The sequence below is a fragment of the Physeter macrocephalus genome, chromosome 15 (assembly GCF_002837175.3).
Source record: "Physeter macrocephalus isolate SW-GA chromosome 15, ASM283717v5, whole genome shotgun sequence".
Lineage (NCBI taxonomy): Eukaryota > Metazoa > Chordata > Mammalia > Artiodactyla > Physeteridae > Physeter > Physeter macrocephalus.
In genome coordinates, this window is record NC_041228.1 from 70,502,803 (window position 1) to 70,519,156 (window position 16,354).

At 39.6% G+C, this 16,354-nt stretch overlaps 1 protein-coding gene across 2 annotated transcripts in view; it reads left to right on the forward strand.

The window, feature by feature from the left end:
* Nucleotides 1–14,661, forward strand: part of CYP7B1 (cytochrome P450 family 7 subfamily B member 1) — a 211,106-nt gene extending 196,445 nt beyond the window's left edge. For both annotated transcript variants that reach the window (XM_024127004.2, XM_024127005.3), the window contains 2 exons: nt 7,201–7,376; nt 14,364–14,661. In XM_024127004.2, coding sequence (XP_023982772.1) covers nt 7,201–7,376; nt 14,364–14,651 — 464 coding nt within the window. In that variant the 3' untranslated portion in view covers nt 14,652–14,661. The remainder of the gene's footprint in view (nt 1–7,200; nt 7,377–14,363) is intronic.
* Nucleotides 14,662–16,354: the final 1,693 nt, after the last annotated feature.

Consider the following 16,354-nt stretch of genomic DNA (forward strand, 5'->3'; position numbering starts at 1 on the left):
CCGGACGCGCAGGCCCAGCGGCCATGGCTCACGGGCCCAGCCGCTCCGCGGCATGTGGGATCTTCCCGGACCGGGGCACGAACCCGCGTCCCCTGCATCGGCAGGCGGACTCTCAACCACTGCGCCACCAGGGAAGCCCCTACCCCTTTCTTTTAGATAAAGAAAAACACAACTATATTGTTTTATACTTACGGAACTTGTTATAAAGATTCTGTTTACCAGGTCCTCACTAAAATTGAATATCAGGGTTTAGTAAAGGTCTCTACAATTAAATATAAATTTAGAATAAGATAGTATATACAGTGGGGTTAGATAACTGTTACTTGGGGCCTAAATTTCCATAGGAAAAGTTGCTGATAGAATGGAAGTTTGAGAAACTCTAAAAGAAAAGTAAGAATGTTTTTGTTTTCCCGGAAAGAAGAACCTGGGGTAGACGTAGGACTTAGAAGTACAGGTTTCCAATACAGGAAAAAGAAAAGTAGAAAAGATGATTCAGAGACAATATAAGAAAAAAAGATAATGTGAGAAGAGGAAGTTCTCAGAATTGAAGTTTTGACAAATGGATAGCAAATAATCTCACTGAGTACTACTTCTTACTTCAAGATTTACCTGAAAAATGTATTTAAGTAACTTAAAAAGTATGGGTTCAGTAAATGTTGTCTGTTGTTATCACCAAAATGATGTTTAACCTCATCGCCATGCCTATGATGTTTATGTTGTTTTCTTCATTTTCAATTACTTATGAACCAAGCTGGTATTATCATTAGACATAGTCCATGTTAAATATATTCATGACTTCAATATTTCAGAGCAGTTTTATGGACTTTTATTGTTTCATATGATCTTCTTTAAGATACTGGGGGACTGGGGGAACTATTATTTTCTCATTATTTTTACAGATGAGAAAATTCTCAGGGTGCTAAGTAACTTGGCTAATAAGGTCATGGAGGTAAAGGAGAGAAGCAGGATTTTAACTTGGGTTTTCTGGCCACACTCACGCTTTTCCCCTCAAACCTATCCGATACCAGAATTTTTGGAGTCTTTTTTCATTGTCCAAACAGAGGGGAGAGGAGTTCTTTGTATCTTGATTCATCAAAGCAGCTGTGATATGCACATGATTAGATTAGAAAATGTGGGCTAGATGGTATAGTGTTAACTGTATTCTTAATTTCAGGATGAGACATTATGATAATATTCAGAATTATTATTTTACTATGTATCAGGCTTTTATTAGCTTATTTAATGATCAAGTACTAGCTCATATATATATATATATATATATATATATATATATATATATATGTTAGCACAAGTATAGCTTATCTAATCCTCAAGTATTATTATCTTCATTTAATTGTTGGGTAACAAGGTGCAGAAAGATTAGTTAACCAACCCAAATCATACAACTAGGTAGTGGCAGAGCTGGAAGTCGATGCCGGCTCTACCTAACTTCAGCACTAACCTATAAATGTTGTCAACTCAGGGGAAAATGCCCTAGAAATGTACCAGAGACCTTGCCCACTATATTTTACAAGGATATGTGTCACGAATTCTCAAATGCAGTTAGGTTTGAGGGTGAGGTTGGGGCTAGAGGTTCACATCAGAATTTTGAGGGTTTTTTTAAATAAACTTTTTATTTAGAATAGTTTTACAGAAAAGTTACAGAGAGAGTTCCAGTATATCCCCCCCTCACACACACACACACACACACACACACACACACACAGTTTGCCTTACTATTAACATCTTAGTGTGATGTATTTGTCATAACTGTGGGTGTTATTTTGAAAAAGCTCATTCAATATTATAAAATAATTGTGTATTTGAAAAATTGAAAGTGTCTATAATTTAGACAGCAGTAGTAAAGTTTAACAAAATCCTCTCAGTAGGTAAAAATTATACAGGAGGTAAAAATTCTACTTCATGTTAGAAATTTCTAACTGACGGAGGAGAGAGAGGTATCTCCCACAAAGTGTACACCAGAAATCACGTAGTGAGATTTTTGTATGTAACATAAGGAGACATTGGTTAAAAAGTGAAAAATACTAATTTGGATGTTTGTCAGATTTTCAGCTCAGCACAAAACAAAGAGGGCTAGATAATATAATGAATGCCAGCAACAGGAGTTGAAAGGATTGAAAGGGAAATTTAATAAGAATTCAGATTATTGTACTTAGGTCTAAAAATCAACTGCGTAAGAATAGAATGAGGAAATGTGTGGCCCAGCAGAAGAGGGTGGTTCTCAACCTTCGTTGCTCACTGGAATCATCTCAGGAGCTTTTAAAAGTACTCAAACCTGGTCCCACCCCCGGAGGTTCTGATTTCATTGGTCTGGGGTGCAGGCTGATGGCGTTACAAGCTTCCAAGGCGACTCTAATGTGCAACCAAGGTTCAAAACCACTAATTTAAAGGTTTTAGTTAATGCAGTGGTTCTGATGCTATCGGCTGGTTATGGAACACTTATTTTTTTTTAACCACCTCGGTGATTGTAATGAGCAGTCAGAGCTGATCACCTACAGGATATCAGAAAGCTTAACACAAGTCCGTGGAGATATTACTTCAAAAATCTGTTGCTCATCTGCTTCCAACAAAATATTAATAGAAGTGTGGTATCTAGGGCAGAGAAAGTAGTTCCTCTCTACTTTTCCAACTGAAATAGCACACCCAGCTCTGCCACATTTTAAGAGGCATATTGACTAATTGAATTAAAGACTAGAGGCCATCTCATCTCTGATGGACAATTTAAAAATGACATGATGGTTGTCTTTAAATATTTTTAAAGGGCTGTTATGTGGAAGAGAGATTCAATTTTTTTTGCCTTTGTGTTTTCTAAAGGGTAGACATTTAAGGGAGGAAAATTCAGCTCAGTACGAAAAATAACTTGCTACTAAAATGGACTTTCTGAATGCCATCATTGGAGTTATCCAATCAAAAATTGAACAGTATCTTCACCAGGATCCTGGAGAGCATTCCTGTGTATATGTACCTTCCGACTTAACACCTAGATTGTAGTGTCTGTGAAGGCCAAATCCATATGCTCTGTTCTCTTTTTCCACCAACAGCAGTGGCCCAGTGCCCTGAGGAGAGAAATTCCTTAATAGTACATTTATTGACTCTATGAGCGTTGAACTTACATTTGTGTATTTTAGCAGTAAACCAAAAGCCGTGCCTGCAGCGCAGAGTGAAAGCAGGCATTCGTACCAGTTCAGATTTGTTTTTAACTTTACTTAAAATACACAATTGTTGAGCCAAAAAGTAGTTATTTGGCTTCAAATTGTCTGATGACGACAGTGTCTTATTTACCTTCTCACCCGTCTTGAAGGTGGTTCTGTAAAAACTCGCATGCACATCTGGAGGCTCACTCTGTTTCCTCACCCTCACCCTTCTAGCGCACACTACCTCCAGAGCCCCCTTTCCCTTTCCTGTCCACCTTTCTTTTTCAGACCATGGGCGTGTTCAGCCCCAGTCGACTGCAGCAGGGTCTGGCTGCTCATTTCACTGCAGCCACTGCCGCTATCCACTGATCACCATGGCTAATCAGATGGTGTGACAGTCTGCACCAATCATTAAGATGACCCAAATTAACAGTCTGGCCATGTCACAGTACATTCATTCCACATATCCAGACATGGCCTAAGTGTGAGGCAGAAACTTGGATGTGCTTACTTTTGGTTGCACTGTAACATGCATTATTGATTGTCATAAACGGCTTCAGCTCTTTAAATCTGCAAATGAGAATTATCTGTCAATTAGTACAGCCAGAATTGAGCTATGAGGGCAGAAGAGAAAGTGTATATATTCCTTTTTCTACCAGCATTTCCTTTCCTTTGCCATATTCCTTCCCCGTCGCATTATAAAGCATCTTAGCTCAACATACTCCCCAGCTTTTTGCTTAGAAGGGATACTTAATCAGAATATTTTTATGTCCTGCAAAGAGAAACAAATCTCCCTACCAAGTGAAGAAGACAGGGCAGGCTTTGAATTGTAAGTTCATTGTGGGAATTCCGTAATCCAGTTCCGTGGTGATACTAGTCAGTAAAGTTCAGTTCTTAATAAAACACAGGCAGCCTTATCTTAATCACAATTGCAATTGTTGGCACCTTGCAGTGCCTGGTGTAAATTACCCCCCAAATATTTGCATTCTTGATAGCCATTTTTCTACAATGCATTTAGTAAGTAGAGGGTCCTATTACCTGCTAAATGTAAGTATAAATTAACAACCCATTATGCACAAGTTTTATAAAACATTTACAGATAGAGATCATGTTTAATTAAAATTAACTTGCATATGAAAGCCAAGTGCACTAATGATCACAATGACCTTTTATTACCTGCAGTCCCTTGTTTTGGCTGGGATGATTGACAGCTTGCTGTTTGGCTACCATGTTGAATTTCAGCTGACAAGACTTTTCATTTTAACTCAATTTGCCCGCCTATCACAAGCTGGTGGCAGGCCAGACCCAAGTCACCCAGCTTTGCCTCAGCAGCTTGCTTTAGTTCTCATTAGTACGCATTTATTCAGTGGAAATTGGAAGACAAATGCTTGAAGGCATGTGAACTAAGTATAGCAAATTAGGTTTAAAGACTGAATATTTATAAGTGTATGGAAAGTTTTTTTTTTTTTAATTCTAGAGCGAATTGAGCACTGAGTGCTAGCTTTGGTATAAAAGAAATGAAGATAGAAGGGGGAAAGAAGATTCTAAGAATAACAATACTATCAGGTTTTTCTTTCCATTTTGGAACTAGGTAAAATCTCTCTGACAACACCTTATCAAACCAACCTGGCCTCTCTTTCGTGGAGTGCTTGCACAATGAAGTTTAGCACCTCGAGTGTGAGAAGGGGGGAAAAAATGAGGGTCATGTTCATCTGTTGCTTGGTTATCCCTTGGTATGTTTTCAATTGCCTTGTTTGTTCGGCACTAGCACAGAAACAGATGTTGCTCCGCCGTGCAGGATAATTTACTGTGCAGCACGGAAGGCCTCCTAGGGCCCAGCTGGCCTGTCAGTGGCACTGGCTGGTGTCTGCTCAACTATGACAACTACAAGTAGAGGCTGCAATTTTTTTTTATTGTGCAGTTGCCATTCGTCTCAACGTATATATAGCCCTGCCTGCATTCTTCCTGGGGCTGGCGGCAAGGCTGTGGCTTTTGTGTCTGTACGTTGTAACGCAGAGCCACGGAAGCTCCCCTCTCCTTTGTGGATAATGATGCCACTCATTACTTTAGTCCTCCGATGATTCTCAGCACGATCGCTGCGATCCAGAGCCAACCTCGTCTCGCGCACATAACCGGTACTGGAAGGTAAAACAGATTTGTCATTTATGACCTGACCGCCAAGCCACACTTTGCGCTCCATTATTGTGATTAACTTCTGCATAAGATATGCTTGCCCAATTGTCATTTGTGATACTGCAGTGGGCGCAAGCTGCCACCCTTCCCGCGAGCACGTCAGCCAATGGGATGTGACCGTGTTATTCGGATGCCTGCCCTGTCACAGTGGCCACCCCACAATTATTTTGCTTTTGTATTTCTTCTTCCCACACCCCTCCTGGACCTGGTGGGTGCACAGCACTGCTGCATATGTCAGCTACCATTTCACACCACAAGCTAAAATGATGTTACGCTGCTGTTGATCCAGCATGAGCCAGCAGCAGTACACGGGAAGCTGACCCTTGCTTTCCACCATAGAAATGTTGGTCGCTGGTGTCCTGCCAGCTGAAATCCGTCGTGTCAGGTGCCTTGTGGCTATCTGCAGTAGAGTCCATGTTCCAAAACCAAAGTTCTTTTCTGGCCCTGTCACCAACAAACCGATTTGACTCTGCCTGATTATAATAACGACGGCAGTCCAAAAGAATATGCACAGCCTCACTGTACGTCATATCGAATCACCACACTGGCCACACAGAGCTGACCGCAGCCTCATTTCTTTAGACAAATGCATGCTTAGGGAAAAACCTCCTGGGAGAAGGTCCCCAAAGCTACTTGATAGCCCTATGCAAGCTGTGCATAGATTTCAATTTTGGGGAAATAGCATTTATTTTTAATTTTTGGCTGATGCAAGCCCTCACTGACCTGCCCGCCTCTATAATCTAATAATTGGTTATTCTACATTTCAGACCTTTGCTGAACACTAAGAAACTGGCCTGTGTGTGTGTGTGTGTGTGTGTGTGTGTGTGAGAGAGAGAGAGCGAGAGAGAGAGAGAGAGATTCTAAATTGCAAGCCATAAATACAACCATTTGTTACCATGTGAAGGGGGAAAGAACGCTCAATTTGGAGCTCTTTTTCACATTGCTGATTAGAGAGAATCAAGCTTTTTATTCTAAGACCCATTCACGCTGGTGAAAACATAGTCAGTTTTGATTATGAAGGCAAAGATGCAGACCTAGACAGGAGCTACATGCTGATATGCATGCTATCAGAATGATTTATGCAAATTATGCATATTATTCCCAAAGGAATTCCTCCTCAAACTGCCAGGATAAATTGCCGGAAATTAGCCATAAAATCTGTCGTGCTAGGAGCAAAAGGTGAAGGCCACTGGGAAAGCAAGGACATTCAGCTTCTGGAATCTTCCAGGTTATGATGGTGGCTGTTATTTTCCCTGGATGCTGGGGGAAATATGGTTTTCTTCTGATTCCTATTAAAGTATCTTCCCTTTGAAATTTTTCCAGCAAATGCTGACTCACATTTTATTTACAACTAGCATAAAAGAAATTAAGTGTTAAGCTATCTCAGAATGCACTACTACAATTACTTTACTATTAACTGCCTAAGCGGTTAGTAAATGCCTAAGCCTGGCTTTGAAGGCGTCACTGTTCCGAAGGTTGGTGAAATAACCCACCAGTGGTGTACTTTAACTGGGATACGGTTTTAATTTCCAGTGTGTATGCCCCAACACAGACTTCCTCTCTTGCAGATCATTCTTTCCTACGAAATTCCTAATTAATGACTTTCTGCCCCAGTACAGCGCTGTTGCCTCCTGCCTGTGAAATGCCCCAAGCTTTGGGGGCTGGGCCACAGCTGTCTCATCCCTCCCCTCCTCACTCTCCCATTGGCTCCTTCCTGGTGCTCAATGGATCTGATTGGGAAAGGATTCCCCTGTCAATCACAGCTATAGTTTATGCGCTTTAATGGCAAATTGAGAGCCCTTTTCAGGAGCAGTCACATTTTAATGAAATGTTGCTTGCTTGTTTCTTTCAGAAAGCACCATTCTTGAGGTTTTGCGACTATGCTCCTTTTCTGGCGTCTTTCGCGTCGTTCAAGAGGACTTGACACTACACTTAGAGAGCCAGGACTGCTGTCTGCGAAAGGGAGACTTTATAGGCATCTTTCCTCCCGTCTTACATTATGACCCGGAAATCTTTGAAGCTCCAGAGGTAAATAAACATTAAGCCGGTATTGCTTCCTCTTAGATACTGCACGCACATTCCTTTCCCTCGTGATCTCTCTTTCTCTTGCCATCTTGTTCCAGAAAGAATTTGAGAGAGCTTAATGACTCCTGTTTTTCCTTCCAATGGGAACATTTTCCTATTTACTGAAAGGTTTCCTTAAGGATCTCTCTTTCAAAGGTTTCACGATCTATAAAGAGAAATACAGCGATGAGACTAAACTCTAGTTTCCTCAAATGATATGAACGTTGATACCTTGATGGACACTATTCACTTTAGGCCTAAATTAAGTTTTGCTTGGCAGAGAATTATTAAAAACCATGGAGGGCTAGCTATTGACAGGTGGCTTAGAGAATAAATAATGACTCTTCTGCTAAGTGTTTCCAGAGTGGGGTTGACTGTCCCAGAGTCAGATACCGTCCTTGCCAGAGTTAAGCTCATCTACTTTTTCACCTCTTACTAAAGGTATGTGCCCCTTCTTGATCAATTAGGATGGCATTATGAACTTGAGATCGTAAAGCTGCTACTCACAGGTAAAGCTCTGAGGGTAATTGTGTCGTCTCCTTGTATTTTTTTCTGAAGCTGGAGTTAATGAATATCAAAAGACTGGAAATTAATCCACCTTGGCTCATCCCTTAATACCACTTCAGAGGTTCCCCACCTGCATGCAGATTGAGCACAGTCATCTTCTGCCTGTGCTTCTCAGGAAGTCACGTTGTTGCTGCAGTGGTTTTTGTATATAAAATGCCATTTTTCAAAGGGAAACTTCTGTGCTCTTTTTGAGCAGTTTAGAGCTGAACCTCTTTTAAACCCAGTTTCTAAGATGTTTTTCAGCCAGGCTGGAATAAAATCTTGTTGAATTTTGGAAATTAATAAGAAAAGGACAGACTTCAAATACACTGAGATAATTAGCATTTCTTTCATCAGCAAAGGCAAAATTTTTTAAGTGGGGGGAGAATGTACATATGGTTTCTATGTATTTCAGAAGAGGCGCTATGTGAATGATGGTAGCAAATCAGAAGTAGGGTATTGGTGAGTGAATGAACATTTTTGCAGACAACAGCCTTCATCTCCACGTTTGTAAATATCAAAAAAAAGAAATTCCACACGTAACTAGGTGGTCAATAAGTCAAGCAAGTAAATAGCTAATATTTGAAAAATATTTGAAAATTTAAAAAATTTCATTTCTGTCTGCAATCTTCAATTTAATTTCTGCTTAGTATTTTTATTATGTGATTATCCTGCTAGTCATCAAGTTTATTATTCATGTCACAATAGTAAAATCAACATTAAAGTTATCAAAAAATAATAAATGTTGACCAAATCACCACTGTTGTTAAGATCTTAGGGATCCTCCTATTCTCTATCCCCAACCCTGCCGCCATGATGGAAAAGACCATGAGTTAGACTTTTAGGAATTTAAATATCAAAGCTAAACATTTGAAAGTGCGTCGATTTATACTTTTCCTGTGGCATGCTAAATAGCAATGCCCAAACCTTACATAATAAATAGTAGTCGGACGGGTTTGCCTCATACTAATAAATCAGTGGGAAGAACAAAATTGCAGTATTGTGAGCTCTGATCTAGCATCGTTAGGGCAGCTCTAGCTTGAGTTGAGGAGCATTCCTATTATTTACTAGACTTAACGTTAGCCAACTATGCCTGACTAATGTTAGAATCAACTAGCTAAGTTTTGCTATGGTATTGTTTCCTGGAAATTAGCTGTGGAATGCTGATAGGTATTGGCACAGAAAAAAAATGGTATAGTTCAGAACCAATTTTATATGATTTGGCAAGGCCTTATGTAACCATTCATTCTATAAACATTTACTGAGCACTTACCACTCTCAGGCTTATGGATTGATTCCTTTCGTTCTTAATAACTTAGGACGGCAATAAGTAGATGCTGTAGATGCTCGGGTAACAGATGCCCATCCCAAAACAATCATGCACTAACAGTGAAAAAAGAGAAGAAAATTCTGGAAAATTCCGTCCTTGGCCTTTGTCACGGACAGCACTGTCCCAGGAGCTCATCCAAAGTTCATACTCCTCACTGCCTGACCTCTGTACCCTACAGATCTTGAATGAGAAGACCAGCCCTTAGATATAGAAAATAGCCGATAGCTCTTAGGCTAAAACCGTGAGGAAGACCAACTCCAGATATAAGTGTAGTTATTCTCGGAGGACGTGGAACCTGAGGCGCCCTAGAGGAACATTGGTTCCCCCAACCCAATGAGGCATGGTTCCAGGATGTTCAAGCCCAAGAGACCCTAGAATATTACATTCTAGAAGCAGGTTATATCTTCCTTCACCCATCCCTCTATTGCTGAATGCCCCTCTTGTCCACCGAGAGACTCCAGGTGACTCCACAATAATCCCCCTTAATCACCTCGTCTTTGTCCCTGATTTCCACCTCATTCCTCCGAGAATGCTGCCTCTGTGGCCTGGGTGTACCTTTGTTACGGGGCACACCCCATGGTATTTTGCAATTACTTGTTTGCCTGTGCGTCCATATACTGTAAGTTCCAGGAGGGGAGAGACCTTGTCCTTACCTTCTCTGAATTCTCAGTGCCTGGCATGCAGGAGAGTACCTGTAGAAGGAAATAAATAGGAGGTGCTGAGGTGGATGAATGTTCTGAAAGTGAAAATATACTTCAGTTAAAATGTTAAATCACTACAGGTATCGCACATTCAAATGTGTCCTGGGCCTAATTAGATCCAATAGATGAGGTGGCTTGTCTGTAAATATAGCAATCCTGTCGGGAGCGGTAAGAACTCTGGTGAAAGGACAGCCCAGGAGGCATCTAAGGGAGACCATGTGGCTACTTTGGAACCAACCCTCAGTCCTTAACAAGCATGTAGACCTGATGTGACCAAGTCATTTTTATTATTTTGTTTAAACTTCAGATTTCTGGGTGAAGCTTAGAATATTTAAATGTTTGGAGAAATTAAGTTTAAAACACAATGTAGGCTAAACAAAAAAGGTTTGGGAACCTAATTGGGCCTGTAAGCTACCAACATGTAAACTGCGTTAAGAATTATTCTTTTCCTGAATATGGGTTCCTTAGCTTATTGTAACGTTAGCCAGTCAGGTGGCACGTGCTGATGTGGAAAAGAAAAATTGGCACATGAAATTAAAACAATGAGAGAGAGAGCGAAAGGAAACACCAGTTCCCAATTCTCTTTTCTTCTTTCTGTATGGGTCTAAATGCTACCCAAGAAAATCTAAATGATCTCTTAATTAACTAGGAATGGATACTTTTTAAAAATTTTATGAAAGCTTCTTCAAATTTGTCAGTTGTCAGCCAGAATTCTAGCCACTGGCTCTCAAGTAATCAGTAAATGGTGATGATTACTTTTCTGCCAAAATGCAGCATCCAAAAATAGAGCTATGGAGAAGACCAGATCTGTTGGTTGGCTTTTCTATGGAGGTGCTGAGGTATAAAGGGCTGGGCCATAGGGAAGAAACAGCCAACATTTAAGATGGTGACACATTACCTTAACCACAGAGCCTCCTAAAGTAAGGACGCAGGGAAACAACAAAGTAATTACTAAGCCTTTGGCGTACCCCCAACCCCCCACCAAAGCTCGGAAGATGAAAAGCCTTATTTGACCTCATGCAAGTCTGCCCAGCCTGCTTCTCAGAGGTGTAAGGATTATAGTGATGAATTTGAAAGCCCTTGAAAAAATTCTAAATCACTATAAAAATTGTTGTATCAACATTCTTTTGATTATTTCCACTATTATTAGAATACACTAGTCATGACAAATGTGGAAATACTCTCAATAATTTTTTGTCTGTCTCTCAAACTGGAACAGAGATTGTGCCATTTAGTACATTTCAAGGATACAAACATAAACTGAGCAACCACTGAGCAACCAGACTTCAATGCTGCACATACAGGAAGTGCTAAAAAAAAGCTGTTGAACTGAACTAAACATAAAATTTGGAGGACACAGATTAGGGTGGTATGCAGTGTTCCTCAGTCACTCGTACCCAAAATTCTTCTCTACCCAGGAAATTGTATCGTCTACCCAATCTTTATTTCTAGTGCTAAATATTATACCATTTTCTATTTGTAAACATTTTCTATTTGAATATTCATCTACTCTTCATTCTCTCCATCTTTATTTATTCATTCAATATCTCTGTTTTCTTCAAAAGTTTGAAGATTGCTTTTAAAATATACTTTATTGTCATGTATTTATTCATTAATTCAACAGACATATATGGAACCTCACTGTGCATAGCACTCTGGTGGGGCTTTGAAAATATGGAGAGAAATAAGACAGTGTGACACCTCCCATCTCCTGGGATTTCTTGGCTGTGCCATCTCCTGAGGCTTAGCTTCAGCCTGGTGACAGCATAGCTGCAGGCTTGCAGGCATCATATTCACATATAAGCAGGTCTAGAGGAGGAAGAGTGATGGACCATTTTGTTGTGTTTTTCTTTCTTCACAAGAAGGGTACTTCTCCCAGATGGCCCCGTACACTCCTCCCCTGTAGCACTGAGAGACGGGTTCATGCACCCTCTCCTAAATCAGTGAGAGGCCAGAGCAGTGTGATTACCACAATTGGTGCCTCGAGAGATCGCATGCAGATGAAAGATCAGTAGTAGAGGAGCGATGGGGAATTTCAGTGTCTCATGCTTTTCTCTTATGATTTCTCTGTTCTTATCCATTGAATAATATTGCATTTAATTGACCCTTTTTAATCGTGAAGCACCCAGCTATTATGGTCACTGCAACATGACAAATCCTGTATTCAAGTTGTTCCAGATCAAAGATCAAAGCACCTTGAGCTTTCTGACTTTTTGTTCTATGTTACTGTGACCCCAGAATTTCTGGGGTGAGACTATTACACCCCTTTTTTTTTTTTTTTTCTAAAACCAGACTATATTCTTAGCAGCTGCCACAGGCTCTTCCTAAAATTGGCTCCTGCTCGGGTTCTCCATGTCCTGGCAATGGAAAACAAACTGAGAAGAAATTTTGACTCAAAAAGCTATTTATGCCCATATGCCCTTTGAGCTTAATGGTAGCCACAGAGCAAAAGAAGTTGGCCTTTTCCCTTCTTGTTTCATAATATAAACAACTAAGTAGGAATTTCTATGATATTTATTGTGAGAAAATCGAATGGAAGGTGATGGAAAACTAGAGGAATGACATTACTGGTTGACTAGATGTTTGGGGGAATTGAACGTACGCCAACTGAACATGGCAGGGCTGCGGGAGCACTTCAGCATTCCTCGTTGGTCACTGTGACTTCTCAGCTGCACATTCACGTACACAAAGGAATCTAGAAAAGCCGTGACAGTTTCTGGTTTATTTATGATATCAGCACACTATGAAGTCATAACCCAAGCTAAGTTTTCCTTTTGCATGTTCTGGCTTAAACCATAGGACTGACCACAGTAAGAGCTTTTCAAAATAGAAAACCATTTCGTGGCAAAATTGACATCAACTGGTTTGGCCTAGGGAAGGAGCTCTTGGGAAGAGCGCTGGTCTCCTTAGATTGGTCAGTGAGAAGGAGGAAGCACCTGTACTGAACCCAGGCAAGCAGGCTTGGGCCCCGGTAATGGAAAAAGATTTACTGGGAGAGGGTACCGTATAGCCATCCTATCTCCAGTAACAAAGTGGATGTCCACGGAGAATGTCCTTATCCATACTATAAGGATGGACAGATGCTTTTAGGTTAGCACTGGTTAGATCCTATTCAGATACATCCCAGAACTATCTGTGGGAAAATATACTTGCACTCTGATGCAGATTAATTTTGCCATTATGATTTCATCAACTTGCAAGTTTAGGGGGCGGGGGTGGAATAGAAACCACACAAAATGTGTTTCCTAAGCTTGAATATTTATCAAAATCAGTATCCTAGGTAAATCGGGATAAAACCAATACTTTTAAAGGAAACGATTTTGCTGACATGAATACTGGCATTGAGTGAGAAAATTAGACCATCTGTGATGGATTCAGGATCTATTCGTGAACTGTAGGGTTTTCGCTATAACCTAAATGCTTTCAGTCTGACCTGCTTCTTTGCCTTTGGCTTCATAGTTCATAGCAAAGTTGTGTGCAGAGCAGGTCTAATGCTAATGAGCACCATGTCCAGGAAAGACTTGGTCATTGTCATGCATGCCATGTGCGTTAATCTAATCAATGGTTTAATTCACCATGGGCTAAAATAAGGTCACTCAGTGTCCTCTCAGAAACTCACGTGAGAGTAAATTAAGATGGAGGACCAAACACCCTCCATAAAAAAGTCCCGTAATTTTCTGGAACAAGTAATATAACTTACTTGTGAAAACATATCAGAAACCAAGAGAGTTAACCCAAAGAGCACTCATTCTAAATAGAGCTGTCCTAGGAGAAAGTCAATACAACATCAAAAAACAAGCCACACCAATTTTGTGGCTTAGTTCTTCTCTAGTGCTTAATGTGAATCTTACTATTTAATATCTGTGTCATCCAAACACTAAATCCTAAACTCATCCTTCTCATCCATCCGTAGCTGATGGGAAGGGATAGAGAAGGGTACACGAGGGATCCTTAGGTAGGCAGCCTCTGTGGCCAGTAGATTCACTGTCCCCTAACCATGGTAGCTCTGCGGGAGCCCTTCCCTCTAGCCAACATTGGTATTTCAAGTGCCCGTATGTGGAGACCCACCCTAGAGAACAAAAACAGAAATACTGCCTCTATACTTAGGAAACTCGGCGTAGGAGAGAAATGTGAAGAAAAGTCATATAGGAAAGTTAGAATTTGTTTGATATGGGAGAAGTAATTTTCTAATAACACTGGGGTTTTTTGAAAGTTCATACATGATTTGAACTTAGTTAAGTTTTACTTCCTGATATTTGCTGGGTTAAAAGAAGCCTTTTAAGATAGGCAGGGAGAGCTGGCAACTGTGTGAACCTGAACTCAAACTATTTCACGGAAAGTTTTGATTTTAACACACTGTTTTCTTCTTTACAGGAGTTTAGATTTGATCGTTTTACAGAAAGTGGTAAGAAGAAAACCACCTTTTTTAAAAGAGGGAAAAAGTTGAAGTATTACCACATGCCATTTGGATTTGGAGTCAGCAAATGTCCAGGCCGATTTTTGGCAATAATTGAGATAAAGCAATTGTTGGTTGTATTTTTAACTTATTTTGATTTAGAAATAATTGATGATAAGCCCTTAGAACTAAACTACAACCGCTTTTTGTTTGGCATTCAGTATCCAGACTCTGATGTTTTATTTAGGTACAAAGTAAAATCTTAAAGAAGCTAAAAGGAAAGAAAAGAAATCTATCAAAACTAACCTAAATGTCCTTAGCTCATCTATTTGTTTTTAATTTCTTCAAATGTAATTGCTTTGTTTGTTTTAAAAGTGCCAATTTCTATTTGATCTGAGATCAGTCCAGTCCATACTTTGTCACAAAACCCATCAAAAAAAAGAAAGAAAGAAAGAAACAGCATGGTGGCATGAAATTGACATCAAAATCAACATAATGATTAACTTAAAGTAGCTTTTTTTAAGTTTCTACATACATATTGTGATTTGCAAGTGTCATAGTAAATGTGCCTTCACAGCAATAGATTTGACACTGTGGGATTTTTTTAAAGTCACAAATTCTTCTCTAATATGTAAGAATACACTTTATGTACTAATGGAAATTTGTGCTGGAAATGGACACCGTCTAACAAATTCCAGGTTCTCAGAGAAGAAGGAAATTAAATTTCCATGAGATACACTGGATGAAAATGTTCCCTTGAAGTATAATATCAATAATATCTATATTGCCAGGGTACGTTTGCATTAAATGAGTTTTGCAGTAGATTAAATGCTTCAGCTTCACTTCAATATTTAATCATCCATAAATGTTCTTTATTACTTTGTATACTGTGGCTCAATAGAACAAAATTTCTTGTTATATAAGGCCACTCATGTTCAAGTGAGACACTGATAAGATTTATCAGTGTAAGAACACACAAAAACCTATTATATATTCAGCAATTGCCCTAGACATTAGTATTAGGTTTATTGTAGGAGTAAATGTTGAGCTCAGTACAGGACTGATTGTAGCATTTGACTCCAGTGTAAACTATAAGGGTTATGCCAGTATTGGAATTAACTTTCCTAAATGCTTCCATTTATACCAACTGAGAAACTAGATAGCAGTATTTGTTCTTGATGCCTCACCTCTTGGACTTGGAGTTTATTTGTATTATTTGAATTACAACATTATGTAATACAGTATAATTCCGTCTGTCACAATGCAGCATAGTGTGGAGGATTCAAAGATTGCTAGTATCAGATTGCCAAGTGATTGTCTGGCATCCTACCTGACTGCTGATGCCCTATATAAACAGGCAAAGCAGGTAATTAAACCCAGTTAATTCATGCTGCATTCATTGGAACTTCTGATATTTCAGAAATGTGCTATTGTTTTTGAAAAGGAAATTGATTTTTTAAATAACAGTATAAAATACTTAACCATACTTAGTAACTAAATAGATTTTCTAGCACTTATTTTCTCCTTCCTGAAGTCCATACTCTAAGTGCACCTTAGTGAAGGTCTACCGGTCTAAACTTTGTTTTTGCCGGATTGAAGATGTTTTCCTTTTTGCCCTCATTCCTGAAAGGTGATTTCGCTAGATGCACAAGTCTAGATTGACAGTGATTTCCTTACAGGGCTTTGAGGATATCTCATGTTCTTAAGAGGTTAGCCTTTATTCGGTTTAATTATTCATTAGGTAGTCTGCCTCTCTGACAGCTTTAACATGGTCTCTTTGTCTTTGATGTTCTTAGTTTCTGTTTATCATGCTTGCATGTCATGGTGTCTTTCGTGAAGTGTAGAATGTTCACAGTCATTATCTCTTTGAATATTTCCTCCCTCAGGCTCTGTGTCTCGCTCTGTACTACATGTTGTTTGACCTTTTTGCCTCGTATTTTCCACCTCTAATTTACATTCTTGGTAATTT